Below are 25,634 nucleotides of genomic sequence, written 5' to 3'. Positions count from 1 at the left end.
GAGCTTGAAAAGTTATTTAAATTCTTAAATTCAGGTTATTCATCTAAGGTGTTAGCAGCACAGGTAATGACATAGGTGGTCCTGTTTTATTTTTGTAATGTTAAAAGTGGGTGAATACAGTGCTTTAGAAGTGAGGGGCCATTACACTGGCTAGAGACGAGCATAGTGTGGGCAGACAATATGCAGATTTCCCAGTCCCAGCTGACATAATGCTGCTCAATCTAGATCTCCATGCCTTCAGCAAGTCCATTCTTGGGCTTCCTTTGAGCGGAGACCGATGATTGTGTTGTGCTTGGGTCTTGTTTGTGCATATGTGCTTTCATTAATCCTGTACTGCTATTTATCTTTTTTCTAGTATAAGATTGAATACTCCCAGCTGGAAACACGACAGCTTCAAATATCTGTGTGGCACTCAGAAACACTCAAGCGAAGGGTGTTCCTTGGAGAAGTGGTTGTTCCATTGGCATCTTGGAATTTTGAAGACAATTCAACACAGTCGTTCAATTGGTACCAGCTTAAAGTGAAGGTGACTTCTAGACTTTAGGTTATCATTATCATTTTTAATTTTCCAAAAGATTTGTGTTTTAAAAAAATAGCATATAGTGAAAGCTGTATCAGGGCCCACCCTTACTAGATCATAGAGAGGAAGGATGAAATTTTGATGAAGCAGGCCAGTCCTACCATACCAGCATATGGGCGGGAATGTTCCAGATATAGGTGAACAATGAGAATGAGGAGAAGGGGAGGTGGTATAGGATGATCATAATAATGCAGACTTTGTGTCTCTCTCTCTTTTCAGTCTGAAAAGCCTGAAGACAACCTGGTTCAGTACAATGGAGAACTCCTGGTGTGTGCAAAACTGATCTTACCATCCCAGTCTAAAAAATGCCAGTATGAAGAGCAGATGAGAGGAGGTACAAAGTATTTCAGCCTTGTATGAATTACTTTGGCTATGAAAACATGGAGACAGACAAAGTATTTGTGTGTGCATCTGGGTATAAACACTGCCCGCATAGGGGCTTATTTCTGCTTGACTAAATAGTCCCTGCATATTGTGGCGTGTATTGTGTTGTGATTTTGTCAATGGTTAGAAACCTTTTAAGGTAAAACAAAACCTTGGTAAAATTATTTGAATTCCAGACTTGTCAGTCTCACATTTTCTCCTTTTCACACCAAAAAAGCAGGTATAAATGTGCTTATTAAAGTGGCGTTGGCATAGTGCACTCAGATGCTCCTGAAGCAAGCTTGTGCCCCTCAGACCTCTGCCAGTGCACCTCATTCCTGAGCTGTAGCAGGCCAGTTATTCCACTCCAGGACCCCTCTGGAGTTAGAGACTCAGTTTCGGTAAATCAGGTGATGGGGAAATGTCTGCTAGGCACAAGCACTGCACTCTTCAGACTGTTTTTGTTCCTCAGTGGAGTTAAGTGTAACTTTTCATTCTAACTGAGATTCAGTTTCTGTAAATGGTTCAGTCACTGCTGAAGGAAGGAAAAACTGTAGCGGGTCGATGATTAGGACAGCTTCACATTCTTTTGCTCACTGGATAATAGTAAGCACTGCAGGGCAGAGCTCCAGAGGTGGCTCATTGGCTGTTGTTAGCCTCCTACAGCAGATCTCCTAGACAGAGGTAGGAAGGAAATAGTGGAAAGATCAAGTCAGTTGTTAGTTTTATTTCTTTCTGTCCCTTGGATCCCCATCTCCTCTCCCTGTATCCCAGTCACTATTCCCTTCTTGGTTCAATCCTCCTCCTCCCTCATGCTGTCTGTTCCCTCTCTCCTTTCTACACTCACCTGTGTGCTCCTCCTCTGTCACACACACACACACACACACACACACACACACACACACACACACACACACACACACACACACACACACACACACACACACACACACACACACACACACACACACACAAATCATGTTGTGGGTTGTGCCAGCTGTCCCTGCTGCTGGTTCTGCCTCAGAGGCTTGGTCTTTGAACAGACCCTGCCTGATAAAGCTTCCTCATCATCATGCCACTCATTTCCCTCCCTCCCTCCATTTTTTGAAATCACATACTGTAAAAGTGTTTTCAAACCTTTCCTGTTGTCTGAAATATCTCTGCAGTTCAGCAAACACGCTGCACTTCCTCACTTCAGGGCAACAGTGTTTAGTAACTTTCCTTCCTTCCCTTAGCCCTGTGTTAACTAGCCAACCCTTTACACACAGTGGTCGCTAATTATAAGCAATGTTTCTGTTTTAGGGATAGAAGACCAAGCATGTGCGGATGGCCAGCTTCACCTTGTGGTGCTTGGAGCCAAGAACTTGCCTGTGATGAGAAGTGGTGGCACTTTGAACTCATTTGTTAAAGGGTATGTTTTTGAGATGTAACACTTCAGATTTAGAATCTTTTAAAACCATCACCCACTTCTGCATGGAGCTAAACATTAGCTTAACACATACCAGGGAGTAGATCTTCATTACATCCGAGTATGAAGCCAGATTGTGGAGTCCTTTCTCGTGATGGTGAGCATTTACCCAAGTAACTCCTGAGGTTGCAGCACTCACCAGCATAAGTAAAAGGGCCACAATCTGACCCTTAGGCCCTGTTCAGACAGATTTAGGATTTGTGGCAACTCCACCAGTTATTGAGATTTAATCTCTGCTTTGAAAACTGAGGTTTCACAGTTGCAAAAGTGTTTAAATGTCAAGTTCTGAAGCAGTAAAAGGAAAACACTTAGGAAATGTGATTATAAACAACAAGGGAGGAGAGCCACTCCTGTCTTCTTAATTCATGCTTTGAGCTGTGCTGTTGCAAAGTGAATTACGGCATTATACTCACTGGGAGAGGTAACCTATTATCCTACTCATTCTAGGCATTTCAGAAGAGTTCTTTTAGTACTATGACTAGGTCAGAATGTTTGGAACTGATGTAGGTGACAAGTACACATCTGTTGGAGACCACCCCATCCTGCCTTTGTCACAGTGACTAAGAAGGGTGCATTCAGTGAAAGCTGTCACTTAATTTTGTATGTGAAACCCTATTATGTTCAGTCGGCATATCACAGAAACACGTACCCCATGCACACTCAGTTTTGCTGTCATTTTGTATTACCTTCCTAACACGTTCTCGCTGTGCAAGCTCAGGTGGAGCTAATCACATTTCCTGCTCCATCACTTCAAGGGTCAGGAAGGAATTTTTCTCCCATGTGCAGCATTGCAGAGTTAGCACTATGGGGTCATTTTACCTTCCTACAATCAAGCATCGTACACAGCAGGAGGCAGGATATTGGATACCTGTAGTGAGGGTATGTCTCGTACCTGATAAGAGCACCTTACCCGAGGTGGAATGGTCTCTTTAGTGTTGTGAGTGAGAGAAACGCTGCTCTTAGGCAGGCATAGCTGGATGGGCCAGGGGAGCAGCTGCTGTTGGGAAGCAAAGGCTGCTACAGGGGTCCCTAACAATTGGATCAGCAAGCAGAACCAAAGGAGCTCATTCTTACTCCCCATACAGGTTAATGGGAATAGACCCACTGGCTTCAATGGGAGGAGGATCAAGCCTATGATTTAAAAGAAAAAGTGGTGTTAATATACTACCATTTCACACTTATGCCTCACTTTACTAGTCAAAGCATTCCAATGAGAAGTGTCCTATCTTATTAGACTAAATGCTTCCCCCCCCACCCAACTGTGAGATACACCTAGAGATGAGGTGGGTGAGGTAATATCTTTTCGGTCAATGACCTCACCCAACATCTATTTTATTCCTTTTTGGAAGTTGTCTCACTCTCCCGGACCAACGTGAGATAAGACAGAAATCTCCTGTCCTGAAGAAAGAAGCCTGTCCTCAGTGGAAGCACCTGTTTGTCTTTGACGGCGTGACCCCATCTCAGCTACGGCAATCTTGTCTGGACTTGGCCCTCTGGGACCAGGCATCTTTTGGCTCAAATGACCGGTTCCTGGGGGGAGCCAGGCTTAGCACAAGTAAGTCTTTTATCATTAAAAAATTGAAGACAAAAGAAACACTCCAATTTTACATAATAATAATAATTTACAATGCAGTAGCAGTTGGAGCCCCACTCAGGACTGGTGCTATGCAAACACAAACACCCCTTGGCCTGAAGCACTTATAGTCTTAGGCCTTGATCCTGCAAATATTTATGCACATACTTCACTTTTTGCCTGTGAAAAGTGCCACTTAAGTCAATGGGGCTCCAGGTGGGCACAGAGGTCTGCTAACTAGGGGCAGGATTTGGGATCAGGGCCTAAGAACACGGACCGCAGACCTATGAAAGGCAGGAGCAGCCACTTGCATATACAAGTGTGATTTTAAAAATAATTACAAATAAGTAAAGTAGGTGCCAGCTCGCTTCATCTGCTCATTCTGTCCAGTCTTAATTGGCTCTTTTCTTACAGATTCATGATAGAGCTAGGTGTGGAGGACAAGTTTGAAGAAAGAAGGGGGAGTGGTCCCAATCTTGCAAGCACTTATGCCTTTAACTTTTCACATGTGTTAGTCCCATTCAATAGAACAGGTGTAAACTTAAGCATGTGCACATAAGTGTTTGCCCAGTTGGGGCCTTACTGGTAACTTCTGCATAATTTATCTTAGAAGAGGCAAGGGTAGAACTCTGTTCTTCTTTAAACATTTCAGAAAGCTCGGTTTGAGCTCTCTTTCTGTAGTTAACCTGTGCCTGGGCTGCCCCAGGTAGCTTGTGGGCCCCTAATTTCATATGCACCCATTGTCAAACTCTCACCTGCTGTCCAGCATTTGACCACACCCACTAGCCCAACCAGTTGTTGCTTGTCAAATCATCCTATTCTGGAACTGACTCACTGGAGCCTGTTATTGCTGCTTTGGCATCAGCCATTGTCCATCAGGTGACATTACTCCAGTCATGCTTTCTAGCTTGTTTACCAAAGAATGGGCCTGAGAATTCCTTTGAACCACTCCTACTTGGAGTTGCTGTCTGACTGCTTTAGCTCCTGCCAGGCTTTCCCACAACCATCCCGCCTTTGACATGACCAAGTCAACCCCTAACATTTTACAGCTTGGCTAATTAATGCTTTAAAACCAAAGCCCACCCAGTTAACAGAACTCAAAGCTTCACAACACCGCACTCACTTTTGGTTACCAGTGACCTAGCAAGGACCCCCTGCTAGTTGCATCACTTAGGAAATTCTGCAACTGCTTCATTTACATTTTAAAATGGAGAGATTTATTGCATTAAATCTGAACATGATTAATAAATGCCCTCTGTACATAGCCCCAGGGTTTATATGGGTATTTGTTTTTCTGTCCCCATTTTTGTTCAAGCTGCTGCAGAGTTTTGCAATATAGCTGCTGTATGAAAGTTGTCTGGGGTGGGGAATAGCTGGAAATTTTGGTGGCTTGGGTGAGGGAAATTGGAGGGTCAGGCACCCAGGAAGGCAAGGGCTATAGTTTGGTTTTGTGGCAGATTCCCTTAAAATAATTGGCAGAGAAATGATTAAGTGGCCAGATTTAAATCCTCATCAGTAGGCTTCAGAGTTCAACTTGCTGCCACAATGTGAAAACTTCCCATTGAGCTCAAGGGAGCAAGCAGCATTTCAGGCAGGCAGCCCTACACCAGTTTATATTCATATTTTTAAGCTTTTCTTAACTACCAAGGCTCCAAACATCTCTTTATTGAATGAAATCTTTGCTTCCGGGGCAAGGGGCAGGTGCAGGTGCTGCAGCAAATTCCTTGGGGGGCAACTGGACAGTTTTCTAAAGGTTAGTATAGGCCCAAGTAGCAGTGTTAGCATTGGATAACCTAGCTTTTATCATCTTGCCTGCCCACCTTAATGATAAGCAAGCCTCTGTCATATGTGCTGTCTCTCTTTCCACCTAGCTAGGCCCTTTAAATAACCATGCTATGTCTCTGCTCCACTGCAGTCAAAGGTGCCTCAAGTTCACCTACTTAGACTTTTCCTATGGGGATGAGTTCATCTGGCAAAGGCTCAGTCTCATTGGCTTTGTTCAGTGAGCTCTAGGGTATGTCTATGGGGCAGCTAGGTAAACAAAGACTTGCTCTGCTCCAGCTAAGGTACTAAAAATTGTAGAGGGGTTGGGGTGGTGCATGCAGCAGGCTTGGGCTAGTCATGTGAGCACGTACCTAATGGTTGGGCAGGTTTGGACTCGGGTGACTAGCCTGAGCTGCGGCATGTGCCACCACACCCACATTGCTAGTTGTAGTGTGCTGGCTTGAGCAGAACTACCACATGGCTGTCTACCCATGCCGCAAAGCGCGCCTCCAGCTGCTGTGTAGCCACACCTGTAAGTCTTGTTTGCCCATCTGCCATACATGCTGTGCAAACTGAAAAACAGTTAATCTGCTCAACTGCATTTCTGTACATCTCACACAGCTGCTGTATTTCCATTTTGTCACCAAATACAGCACCAGCATGCGACTGAGTGTAGGTTCACTCCAATGCAGAGTAGTGGAGGCCTGCTCTCAGAGCACTACTCAGAGCAATTGTACCAAAAGGGTCTCATGCTTTGAAGTAGATTTTAAGACAAGAGACCAGTGATTCTTCTGTTAAGAAATAGGACAGTGCAATATAATTCTCTAGCCATGGAATTTGTTGCAGAAGCCACCTCTTCCTTTAAAACTGATCTGTAAGCTTCATGGTTAAAAATATGAGCTGCATGTAAGCCAATGCCTGCTCTCCTACCTTAACAGCTCCATCTCTGAGTGGGGGACTCTGAAAATAAGTGACAGTACATATCCATTCTTAATTATTTCCACTGCTGATTATTTTAGCAGAAGCACCTAGGTAGAGTACTTATCCTAATCTGCCTTCCAGGGTACCAGAAGCTCAAATACCCTAGCTCAGTGGTTCTCAACCAGGGGTACACAAAGGTCTTCCCAAGGCTACATTGTCATCTAGATATTTGCCTACTTTTACAACAGGCTACATAAAAAGCACTAGCAAAGTCAGTACAAACAAATTTCAGACAATTACTTGTTTATACTTCTTTATCTAGTGTACACTGAAATGTAGGTACAATATCTATATTCCAATTGATTTATAGTTATATGGTAAAAATGAGAAAGTAAGCAAGTTTTTAAGTGAGGTGAAACTTGAGGTATGCAAGACAGATTCTTGAAAGAGGTACAGTAGTCAGGAAAGGTTGACAGCCCCTGCCCTAACCCGCTTCCTCACCAACAGTTTCTGTGATACAGCAGAGTGCTACAATCAGATAAATTGTTTAATAAACCCAACCATGGCTGTGCTGATTTTAATTTCCCATATTTATATCAATATACTTTGTTTAAATGGAGCTGACACATCAGGGTCCTTAATGCAGAATTTAAATCCAGATTGCTGCAGAATACAGGCTGTATTCATTGTACTGAATTAAATAGTTTGATACTCATGGATCTAAGCATGGTGTTACATAATGAGACACAAAGCATTAGAAGAAATAATGGAGAACAGAGATTATATGTTAGGGCAGAAATGCTCATGTACATCTAGCCTTACCCTTTTGTTTCAACTTTCCTGTAGAAGAACCATCTGGCACCTGGGATTCAGACCCCCAAGCAAAACGTCAGTGGCAGAAAATACTCAGCAGCCCAAACACTTGGATAGATATTACACTTACGCTGCATTCAAATACGGACACTTAAGTCCTAATAGCACCCTTGTGACAAGCATATCTTCCATGTGTGAGCAGTTGGAAAGGAAAGAATTGCCCAAGCATCGTACTCAAGATTAAGCAGCACGGCATGCTCTCTGGTCATGTCTGCCTTCTGGAAAGAAACATATCCTTTGAAAAGAGCTCTCCACACGTAAGCCACTTGTATCTATACGTAAAGCAGAACTGTGTAATTAGAATCATTACAAAACTAATAAAATATTAAACTGTTACACTCCAGGAGCATTTAATTAAAAAAATCCTGTGGGTGATTTTTCATCATGAGCAGCTCTGGTAAGACATTTATCAGTAGCAGCCAGCTCAAATGTGGTGGTGGTGTTTTGGGATTAAATGATGCATTGTTATAATATTACAAAAGGAGAAGCAATAGTTGCTGAGTTGCTTCAACATTTGTTGCCAAAAATGTTACTATGGTCAAAGGCCATCTGTTTGAGTACAGGTGAAACTTCTTCACATTCCCTTAGGAAACCATGACACCTGAAGCATTGATGGATTCTGGCTTGCAAGTTGTTTTCAGTACAGTTACCAAAAGAAAAGCAAAAAGATGTCAAGAAGGAGACTGCTAAAGGGAGAGAGCATAAGGTATCCTTCCAGATGTTAGTCACTTTGATATCTTGGGACTGCAAGAGAGTTTGGCACTCAGTACAGAAAGGACAATGTGATATGCATGTTAAGGGAGTTTGACTCAAGACCAAATACTCTAGAGCAGAGATTTAGTTTTTCCCCCATAGTGTGGCCATGTTTTAATAAAGATGGGGTCATTAACAACTGCCCATCCTTGTAGCAACTACAGCAGTAGCTAACAAGAAGGAAAGCACACTATCTTTTAATGCAAGTTAGCTGGCGGGCAGCCAGCTCTCTGCAGACCACCAGCAAGCGATCTGTGGAATACTGATGGTCCATGGATCACTGTTTGGAAACACCTGCTCCAGGCTATGGGAATGTGGGGTGGAGGTTTGTAAATGGTGCAGGGGTTGCTGTTAATTACTTTCTTGTCTCCCCAACTACAGAGCTCTTAGCCCCAGAGGCTGGGAAGTGCTCGAAGCTGTAGAGCCAGTTCAGGAGGGCTGCAGAAATGTCACTTCTATCACAGAGCCAAGCTCTGGGGCATGCTGAGAAGCTGCCCTAGGACTGGACAAAGGCAGCTGCAGGAGAGGAGTGAGCATGCTGTTAGTGATGCAGCAATTTTCTTGCTCTCAGCAAATGGGGTGCCCCTCACAACCCACTCCTAATGGAGTGGCAGCACACTGGAGAACTCATAGGTCAGCCTTTTGGCCAAAGCCTTGTCTGCCTTTGGTTACATGTCTTCATTTGAAGTGGTGCAAATTTTGTAAGTCCCGTGGGAGGCTTAGACAGGTGAGGCTCTTGTGGCTGAAGCCATCTTTACTGCTGTGTTAGTTAGCCGCAGAAAGCAAGCCTACATTAGAACGAATAGCAATATGGTGTGTGAAGTTTTCCCAGTGTAGAGGCGGTCTAAGATCAAGAGAAGTACCAGTTTCCTGGTGGATGCATCTTCTCTGAAGTGGGGAGAATGCTCTATCTGAAAGGTCTCATCCCTTTCACCCCTGCCCCCCGATCACACATTACTGCAAGAAGCAGTTGTCTTCCTCTTCCCGCACCCTCACTAAAAGAAAGTGTTTTTCTCCAAGGACATTTCACTGTGAAGCTGCAAATGTAAGAGTTCATATTTCCAAAGTGAGAAATGTAGAGCTGCACTGTAGTTTTAGCATACATACAGCACTGCTCTGCTGGGGTTAAACACCCCACACAACACAAAACACAACTTCAGATCCTTTATCTTGCAGATCTTTTATTCATATTCATGTGTTGTGAAAAACCCACAACACCTTGATATAAAGGTTTAACGTTAACAGTATAAAGCAGCATTGGAGTTGTAAATGGAGGAGCAGAACCAACACACTGACATTCTAACAAATTTTCAAAGATGGGGGTGGAGGTAACAGGAAGTCTACAAATGCTCTTTTCATGGACAGAATAAGAGGGGGATATAAACAAACAATCCCTTCATAGTTGGAGTCTGAAATATTAAATCAAATATTTAAAAAAATTAGAAAATTTGTTAGAAAAAATAGGTGCAGTAAGATTGTATATACTGAATTGTGCATATCAATTTTATTTGAAGTAAAAAAATCATTTTACAAATAATGTTTTATAGCAAGTAATCAGTTTTACACTGCTTCTGTAGCACAGACAGTATATTGTTTAGGCAAAATTTTTTACATATGCAATTTATTTTAATACTAAATCTGAAAAAGGTAACAAAATATACAGAGCAAAAACTTTCCCCCTTTTTAAACTAGTGTTACAATCCATATTTATCACTTATTTATATATAAATACTACACTACAGCTGATCATTAATTAAGATGGAGTATATAACACATCAACAAGTGTATGAGTCCAACAGAATATTTGCCTACCTATGCAAGGAGGGTGTCAAAGAGTGTTCCTATACTGCATTTCGTCTGAGTGATCACTGCAGGAATTTCTCCAGTTGAATAGAGCAACAAAAAAGACCCCTCATACTTATCGTACGTAGAAATAACAGATTTCCAGATGGTTGCTGGTACCATTTTGTAAAATTATAAACAAGGGCCTGCAAGTCTTTGCTGACAAAGCATAATGTAGAATTAGTCGAGTTATATGCTGTATGTAAAGAATGTAAAGATATATGGCACAAAATTCACCCACAGCATTGTGTTTTTATTTAAAAAGCTGAATCCAGATGTACCACCTATCACAGCATAATATCTTTATGGATAGAAAGACGTAGTATTAAAATAAACCCTGCTTGAAAAAAATGGACGTGACTTATAGGCCTTTTGGCACTAGGATATGAATGAGCAAAAAGTTATCAGAATTGCTTGGCTGACGGACTTAATGGGCAGTCACCACATTTTAATAGTAAAAACTGGAGGATAAGCTAGGTTTAGAGCATTTGATATCTATCTATATATTTAGATGTTATACAGTGACCCCTCAGAAAAGGCAGATCGTATGTGAAGATCGGCCTGTCTCATAGTCTTGCCTTCTTGGCTGTAAAGTGCGCTTACATGGCCTCAAACTCATCGATTCTCTGCTTGGTGTTGCCCTGTCGGATCTGCCTCAGCGTCTTGTACTTGTCACGTCCCTGTCGCATGTTCTCTGTGTGGATCATGTCGTTGTGGGTTCTCTTGTTTTCATCCCTGGCCTGGGCCAGCTCATCTGTCAGGGTCTGCAACATTGAGTACAGGATGTCACAAATCTGGGTCAGACATGAAAGACCTGGATCTCAAGAGTTTGACCAGAGTCAAGCATTAAAAATGTTTTAGAGGTTTTTGACATCATCTTTGGATGCAGAAGAGTATTGAGGAAATGGGTGAACTGGAGATCTGGACATTTGAGTATTACAATGTGCTGACTGAACACTAGCTATTTGAAAGAACCAGAAGCATCAGTGCATCCCTACATCTGAGTCATAAGAAAAGCCCGTATGTATTGCATGAAAATCAATCATGTTAAAGTACAGACACAGATGCCTTTATGTTCAAGACTTCTTGTAGGGCTTGTCTACATGGAGATTTAGTGCATGGCAAACCAGGGTTTAAATCTACAGCACGCTAACTGGCCACGTGGACCCTGCTGCCATGTACAAACAGTTCTGCAGTGCACAGTCCAGATCCCAGCAGTAGGTCAAAGTGCACTACGAACTTTTAGTGTGCAGTAGCAGGGTCCCCACAGCTTGCTGCAGATTTACACACTGCTTGCTGCACACGAAGTTTCCATATAGATGAGCCTTTAATATTTTACATAAACCACTTTGGGAGAGCCGTGCATTTAAACAGGGCTCAATTTTCAGCAACATTAGATTTAAATTTTCTCCCAATAATTTTGTTTTCTTACCATCAACTGCCTCTGAACACGCTGATTCTTCTCTGCTTCAGTAGTGCGTTCCTCTTCATTGCGATCATCCAAGATGCCTTCACTTGAGAACTCTGCACTGTAGCCTGAATATTCTGTTCCTTCATCATGCAAGTTATCGTGGACATGGTAATTCACTGGCTCATAGACAGGGGCTGGCGGTGGAGGTGGGGCAATCATTACCAAATGTAGCTCTTCTTTTGTCTTCACTAGGTCATCTTGGGCTTCCTTGGCCTTTAAAAGTGGAAACAAAAAAATGGGCACAAAAGCAGATGTGAAGTTTATTTAAACCCAGCTCAACTAACACACTGTCGCACCCAAAAGGGAAGGGACAGAAAGAAAGGGGCATGTTAGAGTGGTTGGATATTTGCTAACCAGGAGACAATGCTTTCAATATACTCTTCTGTATGGTGAGATTAAAAAAAAACAAAAACAAAATTTGATTGGGATTGTGGATGAGGCCAGTGTAATTTCACTAAGCAAGAGTCTTCCTCCAACATAGAACAATGCCTGAAAAACTACTAGTATTGTAGGGGAATATGGAATCCACATTTATAACATACTACTTGTCAAATAAAAAGAAGCTGTTAGTCAGCCATAGCTGGGAAGTCCATACAATGAGAAATGACATTCCTAAATTGCGGGACTTTAAAGAGGTGTGTAAATTGCAAGAAATTGGACTTCTTGCTTGCTAAACAGTTCTTCCCTCCCCAGGGCTAGCTATGGTCTTGTGGGAAAACTGAACTCAGCATCCAGCAAATGTAGAAAGGGGGCTGTAATACTTGGCAAGCTTCAACTTCAAAGGTAGCTGGGGAAAAATGGAAAACTGTTGGTAAGAGTTTGGCCAGTTTTCATTGAAGTTCTGAAATATCCAGAATATCCCCATCCAGCTCTAAACTTTTGGATTGCTCTCAGATCTCTAATCAGTGTTTAAAAAGTTCTAAGAACACACATTTTCCTCTACATAATAATTATTCGTGAACAAAATGCTGCAGGGTTGTTTTCCTAGAAGTGCAAAATAGCAAAGACAAAATAGAAAACTAAAGAGTGAGAAAATGTTTTCCAGATATAGTGTTGAACTTATGTGGGCACATAAATATAACTACACACTTAAGGATCTTCCAGATTTGCTCTCACTTCTGCTGCATTCCATTATGAATACTTCAGTCCCCCATGGCAAGACAAAAGAAGGCACTTTCCAATAGCACAAAGTTATTGGGACCACTACATTAGTGCTGTTACACTTTGTCCGTTACTCTCTCCTTCATTCAACATTTTCATACATGAACGTGTGTATCCCAAGATGCCCAAATATATTACGATCATGACTCTATAGTTAAGATTGCATTCTAAGTTGTTATATAGCTCACTGGTTAGAGTTTTGAGAAGAGTCAGATTTATTGGAGGAGGGAGATTACACATTGCACTTTGGGTTGGAAGTTAATAGCTACATTCATAAATTCAGCATTTCCATTAAGGCTTTACTAAAGTTTCTCTTTTGTGGTGTTGTCCAAGGCTAAGCAGATTAAACTTGAATTAGTAAAATGTACCAAAGCTCTGGATCAATTTAGGAAAGCAGAGAAACTCACCCTGTGTTGCCATTCTTCAACCTCATTCTCTTTACGCTTCCTTGCCTCTTCCAGAAGAGCAATCTTGGCTGTATATTCTGCAAGTTCTGTAGCCTATTGAATAGCAAGACTAGAATTATATTTGCAGCTCTTTCAATAATGCTTTTGTGAATGAGAAACATGACCCAAATGTTACATGATTTTGTGAATAGATTCCTCCACTGTGATAAAGACTCCATTAAGTTATGGGCAATTTGCACTTATTTGGTATATCATTTGAAAAGTTTCCCAGTCAAAATTGAGTCCATGATTATGCTACTGCAGTGTGTCCTCTGGCCTAATGGTTCATTTCCTTGTATGCAGAACTTCATTTAAAAATATGCAGTAACAAGCCCACGTTAACTGAAATATACGATTCAAAGCTTTATACACTAAGACTCAAAAAGCCTATTGTTCCTACCAGCTGTTCCTGGCTCTTCATCTGGTCAACAGTTTGCTTCTCCAGCTCTTCCTTGGCTTGGAGAGCAGCCAAGCGCTCGGCCTCCAGACGTTCAGCTTCCTTCTCTGCTCGCCTCCTCTCCTCCTCAAGCTGCATGGCTTTTTGGATCTGATCTGAGAGCTCTGTAAAGGAAGAGGAAAGCAATAAGTCACTGAGTTTAACTAACCTCTTCACAAAAGGGGTTTTGCACACTGGTGCAAATCCTCATGGGAACAAGACTAAGAAATACTTCACTCCAGTCTTCTATCCACAAACTCCAACTTGGTTTATGAACAAGTCTAAATGCAGTTACCTGACACATCGTACGCAAGACATCCATAGCTTATGTTCTAGGTAATATTCCCTTTACAGAATGTAGGCAATGAGAGTCTAATTGTGGGTTTTACTCCATATTGAGGAAAACATGGCAATTCCAAACTCTTAGAATACCAGTTTATGGAGTAGGACTGGATGTTGCTGCTTCTGGTCCTCCATATTTCTCTACACATTGGAGGTAGGGAGGACACAGACTCCAATTTCACTGATGTCTTGTTAACAAAGCATCAGGTATCCTGGCAGGGGAGTTATGGGAGGGACCATTAAAAGCTATTTGAGTGAGAAATGTTTGAGTCAGTCACTGATGGAAATGGCCATATTACACTTTCCTCCTATGGGAAAGCGAACATTCAGTTTTAAACCTTAGTTTCCAGACCAAAAAATAAAGGTCTCATGACATCTACTTTCTCTATACAATAGCTGGTGATCACTATACTGAAAAGGAAAGATTTCACTGTCCCTGTATTTACACAGGCGCACAGACGCACTGGTAGAAGCCCGTTTTGTGCAGCAGATAAATTCTTCCATCTTATGACACTTTGAAGATAAGGGCAGCTGTCAAGTAGAAGGGTAAAGCCCAATGTGTGGGATCACCTGTACCCTGCCTGCTGACCAGTGCAAGCCCTTTACCTTTCTCAGCCTTCTTGGTCTTTATTTCGTACTCTTGCAGTCTCAACATCAGCTCCTCTTTCTCCCTCAACATCTGCTCCTTCTCTTTTTCAATGGTCTCTCTCTTCTTCTTTTCACTTTCTAACTGTTGCCTGTTAGAGAGAAATAACAAGTTTAGAACTTAGGAATGTAGGAGTTTGCTTGCTCCATTGAACTGCATGCATGCTGCAGGAGGCCTAGGCATCTCTGTAGGAAGCTCAGTGAAAACCTCTGGTGAATGGCAGTCAAAAACTATGTTAGGGGGTCCTTGGTGGTGGGAACTGTCTTTTGTTCTGTGTTTGTACAGCACCTAGCACAATGGGTCCTGGCCCATAACCAGGTAATACTATCACTACTACTAAGGAATGGGATAAGTTATATACTTTCCATCTTTCTTTTCCAAGTCAATGCTACATCCTACCCAGGAGTACTGTGTTGAGTGTTGGATATCCCACTGCATAAAGAAGGATTCACAGACAGCTGACAAAAACAATCAGATGCAATGTAGACCCTGTGTCAGTCTCAGGATATTAGAGACACAAGGTGGGTGAGAGAGACAAGCTTTCGAGGACCTGAAGAAGAGCTCTGGGTAAGTTTGAAGGCTTGTTTCACCAACAGAAGATGGTCCAATAACAGATCTCTCCCACCTCGTCTCTCTAAAAATGATCAGAGGCATGTAAATACTTCCAGACGGAGAACCATTGAGAAGATTGGTACCATTTAGTGTAGAGCAGAGTTAAACAAAAGACCTGCTAGAAGTAACAGGCATAGGCAAATCACATGTTCCTATATATTCTCTCATAATAGGAGATAAAAGACAACAAATTTAAAAACTGACAGAAGGGAACACTTTTCCTACAAGACAATCAACCGCCAGACCTACTTGCCTCTAGTGTTCACTGAGGCCAAAATTTAAGCAGAATTCAAGGAAGGGATTAGAAATCCATGTGGATAAGAAGAATACCTACAGTTACATTAGATAGACAAAGACTTTAATGGATATAAATACTCATGCTCCATAGCAGAAGCCAACAAATGGGGTAGGAGGAAATTTGTCTATGGGTAGGTTATTCTCTAACTGCCCATTACGTAGTTTCTTGTACTTTCTTCACAAGCATCTGGTACTGACCGCTGTCAGATAGGATACTGGCATGCGGACTTCATGTCTGAGCCAGTCTGGCAAGTCCTACGTTCTTTTGAATTGTTTCTTCTCCCTTTAGTCAATACCCCCTCTGTTATAAGTTAGAATCCATGGCCAGATACTCCCCTCTGGCTAAAGTGGGATGAGGGCAGTAGCCCTCAGCATCTGAATGGTTCACCTCCTGCTTTGGTGCAACCCCACCCTATTGGCTACAGTTCAGCTGTCTCTCAACTAAAATGCTTAATCCTGTCAATTTGCTTCCGTTCAGGTCACCCACATTCCCCCTGAGCTCTCACCCTCCTCTGTCCAGTTCAGCTCACCTTTCCAACTGTTTCTGGTGTTTCTCCTCACGGGCCTGGGCTTTCATCTGTTGGACCTCAATGGTGTCAGGCTTCCTGCGGCGCATGTACAGCTCATGGTTACCCATGCACAGCTGCAGGATCCTCTTGTTAATTCTTAGACGAGGTGCATAAAACACAAAGTCCTAGGGAAGAGAGGCAGAACAATGGAATTCAGTCCCTGAGGCAAATGGTTTCCTATGGAAGGAGATAAAGCACTTCTAACTTATTGTAGGCAGACCAATCACATGGCCACTGTTCTATTGCAATCCAAAGACATGCACAGGCATTTATATATTAATAGTAGCTGCATTTTCAATTACGTATTCCCAGTGACTGTAACAACACTCCCATAAATACCTCGATTCAAGAGTGACGGTAGTACAGAAGGAGCTTCCTAAGGTTTGAAACACTTGGAAAGTCAATCAGATTTTTTGGGAGGATATCTAAGCAGCCATGTAACCCACCCACCTCTATTTATTACACAAGATAGGACAGTGTGTGATTACTGTGTTATTCATTTGTATACAAAGTGGGCAAGAAGATCTTATGAATGGAAATAAGTCTTAGGGAGGCCTGAAACGTAATAGTATACGATTAATATTAAAAAATACCACAAGGATTTACAGTCTTAGGTCATATCACTGATCCCTCTAATTCAGTGTCTTAGAACCTGCTACTATCTCTTTCTTCAGACAAAGATGAAGAATTGTCACCACACTCAGTCAATTGTACCATGAGATACTTTTCAGAGGGTTGGGATGGTTCAGGAGGAAGGGACAGTTAGAAGGGTGAGAAGACAGATTCCCTCCCGCCCCTTGAAGGCGATTAGGTTATACTCTGAAGTAAGATATGTAGCATCTTTATCTTAGTAATGTTTGTAGCTATGCAAGCTATGTCACAGTCTCCTGTACTGGAGAATCCAGCCACAATAGTTGTATCAATATTTGCTGGGAGTCCCAGCAATGGTATCTCTACATAGGTGCAAAATATAGAACATGGATAAGTGTAGCTACACACTAATGGAACCACCACTTTGACAAATGACTGTCCATAGCCACTTCTGAAGTGGCTACTGAGGGACTGCCACCATCAAGCATTCATGCAGCCCTTCCTCCTAGATGATGGGTTGGAAAAAGGAGAGGAGAAACACCTTAATTCCCTCCTCTAGAATGAAGATGGGAGACTCCTCATTCCTTTTGCTACTTAGCCAAAAGAAACTTTGGGAGTTTTTATAGGAGCAAGATTTCTGCATTCATGACATCTGCATTGTTGTCTTTGCCTCTTGGTGGCATTTTTAAGAAGATTTGTACTGTGATCAGAGCTCTAAGCATTAGTTGAGTATAAGTGAGCTACTCTATCACCCTCCCCAGCTGCCAACACCACATGAGTAATGCTTTGGGTATTGGGTTACATGCAGCACTGATAACCAACAGAATTAAAGAACAGGGAAAGGTTTCCAAGTTAACAAGGATGGAACAAAATCCAATCAACCAAGTTGCATCAAACAACAATCCATTTATTAGAACAAAACTCATTCTTCCTGTAGGTAAGGTAAACAGGTAAAAGTAAATTCTTCAGTAAGGCTATGCCCAAAACCATAGAATTCTTCATCTGTTACTGGGCCAGATAGTTTTAAGTATATGAACAATTATAGATCCAGTAAGGCTTTGAACTCAAGAAACACTGATTATTCAATAAAGAAAGCATTGCATTTCTGCTATTACAGCATGCTTTGCATAGGGTGATAAGACAGACCAACAGATAAAATGACAAGTCGCCTGGGAAATGCACTAATCCCTTAGAAATGCCCTCCTGTGGAGTGCCTCATAGTTCATATGAGATGGAATTTTCACAAGAAGAATCAGAGCTGTGCATTTACAGAGAATGGGTCTCAGACATCAATGACTGCCACTCCAAACATTTCAATTACACCTGGAGTTCAGAAGGTATTTTGGACCTATGACTAACACTGGAAGTGACTCCAGAAATAATAAAAAATGCTCCTAACTCCAAATTCAGCGAGAACCTGCCAGCAAGGATAAGTTCTCTTCAGCACAAGCCCTCCATTATGATTCTATTCACATACCAACTCTGAAGGATGCAGACTTTGAAGTCAACCAAGGTGGTCTGTTGGTTTTTTTTAACTATTCAGATCACAATGTCTTTGGCATGCCTGATACGGTCTACAGGTGTAAATTATTCATTATGCTTCCACTTATGGCAAACGTTCAAAAAAAGCCAAACAGCTATGTGTATTGTATGCAGGTATGGCCTCCATCTCTAAGCAATGTCTAACTCCAAGAAGGTAAATACTAAAGTCACGGATGGTAGCCCACATTTGTCGTCTATAGCCTCGTAACTAAGGGAAAAAGAATTAATGTAAGAACACAGGAGTTTTGCAGTGAACATTATAATCAGAGGCACAGAAGAACTCAGGCCCACCCTACCCTGGTTTGAGATGAAGATGTGCATTCTCACTTGGTATTTTGATACCCGCAGCAAAATCTTCCATCTCTATTCAGTATCAGTGGCACATAGACTCAAAAAGAATCTCCACAGCACTAGGTGCCTCAGGAGTCAGACTCTGCTCCTAGTAAACTTAAAGCCTCGTCAATATAAAGAGAAAAAATGGCAATCCTATTTTTACTTTGGGGATTCTACTAGTAGGTACCCAGGGCTGGGCTGTTATTTTTGTTGGTTTGTTTTTAAAGTTTGCCTTTGGAAACTCAAAACTTGTGTCCAGAGAAAACAAGACCTCTGCTTCTCTTTTTTGTAGCAAAGTTTGAATACAAGCAGCATCTAGAGCATACAAGGCTCTCCAAACCGAATGGAACAGACATAATAGGTGTTCTCAATAGTAACAGCTTCACTGTATTAGTCTCCTGCAAGTTTCCATTTTAAATGCATTCAGATTTGCAGCTGGAGAGTGAGTGGAAAGCTGTGTCCTTGAATCACAAACAGGAGATTAACATTTTGTACTCAGCATGAAGTATGAGTGAGATCACAAAGGGGCTTTCCTACCGAGAAGTCCAGCATGTACAGGAAGGTGAACCTTTACTGTGCGGCAGTGTTTTGGTGGTTGCCATGAATTACATTATAAAACAGATTTGTTTCTAAGAAAAAGGATGGATTTCACACAGACAGTTTTTCAATATTCTGCTGTTCGTTATTTAAACAGTTTGTTGAGTCAGTTGCTTTTAACTCCATAGCCACAATTTTCTCAAAAAGCCCTACCAAAACCAAACTGACTGTTTCTAAAAGCTGCGTTTTCCCCACGCCTTGTTAATAGATGAGCTACTGCAAGAGCATGCCCTTTCTTAAAGTCTTTCTCCTGCTCCAACAGCTGACAGGACTGTCAGAACAAGCCTCACCTATTCCTGTTATTCCACTCTTCATGGTTTGATAATTAATAGTGATATTGGTAAATTCACTACAGTTACCTGGGAAAACATGCTCATGGTGTATTTTAAACACACAGATACTGTATTTAAATTGCCTCTTTTCAGGTATCCATGTCCTTGCTTCTCCATACGCTAAAAAGTCTAGAAGCTCATTTAAGAGACTCTGCTCCTTTCTTGGAATCAGAATTCCAATGCGATTTGCCCCCTAATCTGTCTCCAAACAATTGTGAAGTTTCAGAAGTCAAAATATGCAATGATCTGGTGTGTGATGTGCACTTTTGGAGTGCTCCTGAAACCCCTAGTAAGAATGCTGTGCATGTTCACTTTTAGAGTGGCATCACAAGAAGCCTTTAATAGAAAAACAATTATCCAGCAACTCCAGGTGTTCTGAGAAGTGAGAGAGAAGCCCCGGGAGAATTTTTTTTTAAAACAACTCAAAAGTTATTTGTCTATGAAGAGGTAACTCAGACATCACCTTTGAAAAGTACCTCAGATATCAGTGCGAGATAGAATTGTAGAGAATATTTTTTTGGTGGGGCAGTGGTGAGTGATTTGGATGGTGGTATGTGGAGTATAGCAAGACAAAGAAGATTTCTATAATTCTGAAGTGTTGTTTTGCACTCCAACCCCCTTAGAACATAACATAAGAAAGGCTATACTGGGTCAGACCAATGATCCATCTAGCCCAGTATCCGGTCTTCCGACAGCAGCCAGTGCCAGGTGCTTCAGAGGGAATGAACAGAACAGGGCAGTTAGAGTGATCCATCCCATCATCCAGCCCCAGCTTCTGGCAGTCTAAACTGTTGTTTAGGGACACCCAGAGTATGGGGTTGTATCCCTGACCATCTTGGCTAATAGCCATTGATGGACCTATCCTCCATGAACTTATCCAATTCTTTTTTGAACCCAGTTATACTTTTAGACTTCACAACATCTCCTGGCAACAAGTTCCACAGGTTGACTGCACATTGTGTGAAAAAGTACTTCCTTATGTCAGTTTTAAACCAGTGGCCTATTAATTTAATTGGGTGACCCCTGGTCCTTGTGTTTCATGAAGGGGTAACTAATACTTCCCTATTCACCTGCTCCACACCATTTGTGATTTTATAGACCGTTATCATATTCCCCCTTAGTCATCTCTTTTCTAAGATGAACAGTTACAGTCAGCTGCTGCCTGGGTGCTCCCCAGGGCCAGTGCAGCTTAGGGCCGCCCGAGCAGCAGCTGGCCCCGGGGGATCAGCCGCACCGGCTGCTGCGGAAGTCACAGAGGTCGTGGAAAGCCACGGAATCTGTGACTTCCGCAACCTCCGTGACAGAATTGCAGCCTTAGTTATGGGCAGAAATATTTGATGAATACTCTGTGGTAGTATATACTGTTTCTGATGCAATGAACAAGGTTTTATGAAGGAGTACAAGACCTGTATTTTATGGCATGGAGATGAAAAGTATTTAACAATCTAAACAGGATATGCAAGAGTTCATTCTAGATGTACTTACAGGTGCTTTCTTGTCAATAGGTTTTATAACAAACTTTTTGTCATTGAAAGAGATGTTTCGGATTTCACTCCAGGGGAAGCCAATCTTTGGGGTCAATCTGAAAACAAAGACAGGTTTTAAAAGAAGCCAAGACACAAACCAAATGACAAGATGTGATTAATTGATCTTCTTTCCAGAATTTGAAACAATGTGCCATTACATCACTCCTCTGCAGGGGGGCCCTGAGCCACATACTCTAAACCAGACTAGACAACTTGAAATACTAAATAAAACACGAGAAAAACGTTTGCTCCTGCTCATGGGAAGATATGTCCCTCAACATCCCTTATCAAACTCAGCGGCTCTCCCTTTCCTAATTCAAAGTAACCAGCCTAGTGACGTGGTCATTAACGCAAGAGTGTGTGCGCTTGAATTTCAGAAGTGCTCAGGCCCCACAGCTCCATTTGACTACTGCAAGATCTGTTGCGTTCTCAGCACGTTTGACTGCCAGGCTCCTTTATTTAGGTATCTAACTATGGATTTAGGAGCCTTAATTTAGGCACCAGGTTTTGAAAATCTTGGCTTTAAAAAAAAAAAAAGTGTAATACTTTTTTCCCCCTTGCACTGAAGTATATAGAGCCCTTTCAAAACTATTAAACACTGTCTGGCATGATACAGCCTCAGAAGTTTACATCTATTTTTTGACTAATAAAATATACAATGGAACATATTTTTAATCTTTTAAGGCCCATGTTCTGTAAAGTATCCCTATTCAGGTCAGCACTTAAGCAAGTGGCTAAGTCCCATGATCATATGCTTAAAGAAGATTTTCTGAATTGGGGCCTAAATCCATAGCATGCTTATTAGAGACAGTTAAGGGAAGCAGACACCTCTTATATTTCTTTCCCTCCCCCAGATTATTGGAGAGACGGGAGACAAAAGTCTCTGTTTTGTTCTTGCCTGAGACCTGCACAAAGGACTTTGCCCAAAAGTCGTACAGCAGAACTTTAAACCATGGGCTCTCTCATATGCTAACAGTCCTATGCAGTTCTTTGCCACTGGAAAACAGACCTGCAGTTAAAGCACAAACTGGTAGGCTAAAAGTCAATTTTAAACAAACAAGAATTCCTCCCAGCAATACAAAGACTTCAGATTATTAAAACAAAAAAGTCCATATCTTAACTTTTCACTATTTGTGCCAACTACTTTTTGAATTTCTGAGCTTGGAAAAATAAGCTAAATCAAAAGAGAAATTACTAAATCTAATTGGTTTCTAGTCCATTTCATTTTTAGGTTCTCATATGTCTGCCCAATACTGCAACATCCGTGTTCAGACACTGTTGGGGTACGTGCAGTTGTTTTTAAAAACCAGTTTTCATTAGTATTTGAAAAAGTTATTTTTGCAGTCTAAATTTTGAGCCAAAATCTGCTCAGTGTCCCTTTACAAGAAAGGGCCAGTGTAAAATTCGCTTTAGCTAGATGAAGTGACCAGCACAAGTTTAATTGCTCTGTTCTAATTAAAATAGAGAATAAGCAGATTCCATCTTGACAATTTAATGAAGCAAAGTGGAAGTGAAGCAATTAAGCTTGCAGAATTCCAGTGCTTGCTCAAAGGACGGCAGATTCTTACAAGTTCTATAGCACACTGCGTGGTGGGGGGAGGGGGCTGTGCATGCGGTAATCCATCATTAAGATGACAAACAGTTTCAATGACTGAATGGAGATATCAAAGTACCGAAAAAAAACTCTTTAGTGTATTAGACATATTTAATGTTTAACAACTCCAGGTTACTACTTCTAATAACTGGAGTTTCTTCAAGATTATAAGCACTATACATGAGGAAGGGAAGGAAAGGAAAAGAGGCCCAGAGAAACAAGAGCTGGCAACTTAAGGCAAATTCGTCCAAGCCTTGTATCAAATGGTGGAAGCTACCTACCATTTAAACACAGGATTGTAGAAACACTGGGCCCAAGCCTACTTCCCAGCACCAGCCTTTAAACCAGTGCAAAAGTAAAATGAACACCTATTAAAATGTAGCATTTCTTAACCTTTCTGAATACACACACAGTAATTTGCTTGCCTAAGTTTTGATTTGGCAATAACTGCTCCAGTCTCCAAAATATTAAATTAAATGAGAAATCTAACACTAGCATGTAGTAATACAGTGCACTTGAGGTGGCACTGATACCTTGTGGAATAAATTCCAGATGTAGTACTGTATAATGGTAGTCTTCTCTCTCCCCCACCCCACATTTTAAATACTGTAGTAGAAATCAAGTTTTGGGGGACTGGTATTCACCCTTAAATATAGGTACCGCCATATAGCACAGACTCCTGTATTTAATAAGCAGTAATGTCTTACTCAACAGTAAGAGTAAAATTTGCAAAATTTTCCCCAACCTCCCCCATCCCAATCCCAAAGCTCTGCCAGTGCATCCAGTCCTGATTTCCTTACACCACGGTTTTTCCTAGTCTTGACATTATGTGCTCAAAAGATCCAATTGCATAGTACCAAAAAAGTTGAAGAAAACAAATCATTTGGCCTAACTTTTTGTTTTGTTTTGTAAGTTTTTCTACATAATTCTCTTTCAGAGGTCATGACTACATATTGCCTGGTTATGCAGCTCGAAAAACCTGTTTGTGTGACCATGGTTACACAGTGAAACCAGTAATTCAAGAAATAAAGAAAGGTAGTTTCACTCATGTAATATCTCATGTGACACGCCTTGTTTTCTGGGTGACGGCACACATTAACACAGCAAAGAGAAATGCGTTCTTTTCCTCTGCAGTCCTACCAGGAATCCCAAACAGTTCCCATTAATGCTACATCTCAACTGTCATTTTAGACCCAGATTTACTGTCCACCCCCTATGGTCCTGTTGCTACCCTACTATTATTAGGGCTTATAATTTACATTAGAAATTCAGAGAAATGAAGCCAAGACTAGGAGCCTAAGTCCTTGACACAGAATCCTTCATTTCAAACTTCCTCGTATTTCACCTTGCTGCACTTTGGGCCTGTGCTTCATTTTTTAGAGTCCAGCAAAGTGAGATACACACAAACAGGACTCATTTCCTTTTAAACTTTATTCTTCTTTAATCTTCAGTCTACTTCTCAGCCTTCTTTTCCCCCCTCTCATACTCCATTATTAGTGAGCCCACAACTACCGAAAGGATTGGTCGCATCTACGGACACACTAAAAGAATGCACTCTAATTAGCTCTTATGTTATTGGCAACTGTGTTTAACACTCATCCCTGAAAAAGGCAGTTCCTGGGAGTGCATAATGAGAATCTGGTCTCTAGATTCTTACGCTGCAACCACTACTGTGGTGTCTGATCCCCTAACTTTGGACAATGTTGATATTTCCCTAAAATAATTCTTTAGGGCCTGATTTTACAGCTGTTTACGGAAATGGAAGTTAACAGTGCTGGCAGTTTAGTACCATGATTTCATGCACTACATTTACAGAGCTGTTATAAACATAATTTCAAGTTTCCTACATGCTGGTGCATAGCCTAAGAGGAAAGCAGTCACATTGTGAGGGAAAGAAGAGGCAAATCAGGATTCACGTGAAATACAAGCCTTGTCCTGCCTCCCAACACAAACTTTACCCCGTGGCTATCCAAACTTAGGTGACATTCACCAAGCAAGCACTAATTTTACTAATTTAAAGTTCTTTGGGCTCCAGCACCAGCCCGTTGTCCTTTGGAGGGATCAGGCACACACCACACACACACACTTACTTATCATCCTTCTCATAAATATTCAGGCCCAGTGCATCTACTCCCAGCCACAAGTCTGTTCCTTTCTTATTCTTGATTTCAAAGTAGTTGATTCCATACATCTCCAAGTCTTGGGCAATCTTTAGATATTCCAGCATTGCATTCTCTCTGGTTGAGGTGGGAAGAAGAAGAAAAACAAACCAACAAAAAAACGGTATAAATATATACATAAGATAACCAACTGCTTTGAAATTACAAGCCAAAGCTAGTGGAAGCAACATCTGTGCAAGTGGGATAACAAGAGGAGTTGCTTCTGGGACAGATAGTTTGCTCTTAATTCCAGTTCTGATGCTTGGGCTCAGGAGAAGTCCTGAATGTGTTTTAGTTTATTATTGAACAGAATAATACATTCTTGTTTAGTTAAACCCTAAATCATGACTTCTCAGTCAGTAGCATTCATCTGTCATGGTGTGGGGTAGGGGACAACCAACAAACATGTGGACAATGGAAGAATGTAACACCTGACTTTCCATTCTACAAGCCTAACTGTATTTTGTTTTAAAGGCACTTTCAATAAGCCTTCGACATGAATGTTTCAGAAGGTTGTATTCATTCACTGAGGTCTTCTCCATGTGTGCCAGCATTCATGTCATCTTAACTTTTATGAACATCAGAGTAGTCAAGGCCGACCTACAGGTTTGTTAATCAGATTAGAAATGCATTGAGCTTGGCTGCAGTACACTTTACAAAACTGGTTTCCAATTCTACTGAATTTTCACGTTATTCCATGCTGGATTGCAAAATAAGTGTTAGCTATTTCCAGGTCCAATTACTTTGAGATTCCACTTTAAAAATACGTAATAAAACTGCATGCTTAAGGAGATTAACAGAACAAATCAAGATGACCTAGATACAGCCCAATAGAGGTACTCA

General features: G+C 41.5%; 2 protein-coding genes across 5 annotated transcripts in view; one reads left to right on the top strand and one right to left on the bottom strand.

The window, feature by feature from the left end:
* Window positions 1–7,880, top strand: part of SYTL3 (synaptotagmin like 3) — a 75,041-nt gene extending 67,161 nt beyond the window's left edge. For all 3 annotated transcript variants that reach the window (XM_054021467.1, XM_054021468.1, XM_054021469.1), the window contains 5 exons: window positions 356–526; window positions 800–914; window positions 2,246–2,354; window positions 3,761–3,966; window positions 7,516–7,880. In XM_054021467.1, coding sequence (XP_053877442.1) covers window positions 356–526; window positions 800–914; window positions 2,246–2,354; window positions 3,761–3,966; window positions 7,516–7,637 — 723 coding nt within the window. In that variant the 3' untranslated portion in view covers window positions 7,638–7,880. The remainder of the gene's footprint in view (window positions 1–355; window positions 527–799; window positions 915–2,245; window positions 2,355–3,760; window positions 3,967–7,515) is intronic.
* A 1,576-nt stretch (window positions 7,881–9,456) lies between these two features.
* The window catches only part of EZR (ezrin), a 56,158-nt gene continuing 39,980 nt past the window's right edge, over window positions 9,457–25,634 (bottom strand). For both annotated transcript variants that reach the window (XM_054021470.1, XM_054021471.1), the window contains exons 7-14: window positions 24,723–24,869; window positions 20,998–21,094; window positions 16,079–16,242; window positions 14,600–14,730; window positions 13,616–13,776; window positions 13,177–13,269; window positions 11,570–11,821; window positions 9,457–10,901 (exon numbers count right to left, since the gene is read on the bottom strand). In XM_054021470.1, coding sequence (XP_053877445.1) covers window positions 10,737–10,901; window positions 11,570–11,821; window positions 13,177–13,269; window positions 13,616–13,776; window positions 14,600–14,730; window positions 16,079–16,242; window positions 20,998–21,094; window positions 24,723–24,869 — 1,210 coding nt within the window. In that variant the 3' untranslated portion in view covers window positions 9,457–10,736. The remainder of the gene's footprint in view (window positions 10,902–11,569; window positions 11,822–13,176; window positions 13,270–13,615; window positions 13,777–14,599; window positions 14,731–16,078; window positions 16,243–20,997; window positions 21,095–24,722; window positions 24,870–25,634) is intronic.

This window comes from Malaclemys terrapin, chromosome 3, assembly GCF_027887155.1.
Source record: "Malaclemys terrapin pileata isolate rMalTer1 chromosome 3, rMalTer1.hap1, whole genome shotgun sequence".
Classification (NCBI taxonomy): domain Eukaryota; kingdom Metazoa; phylum Chordata; order Testudines; family Emydidae; genus Malaclemys; species Malaclemys terrapin.
This window is presented reverse-complemented; position numbering and strand designations above follow the sequence as displayed.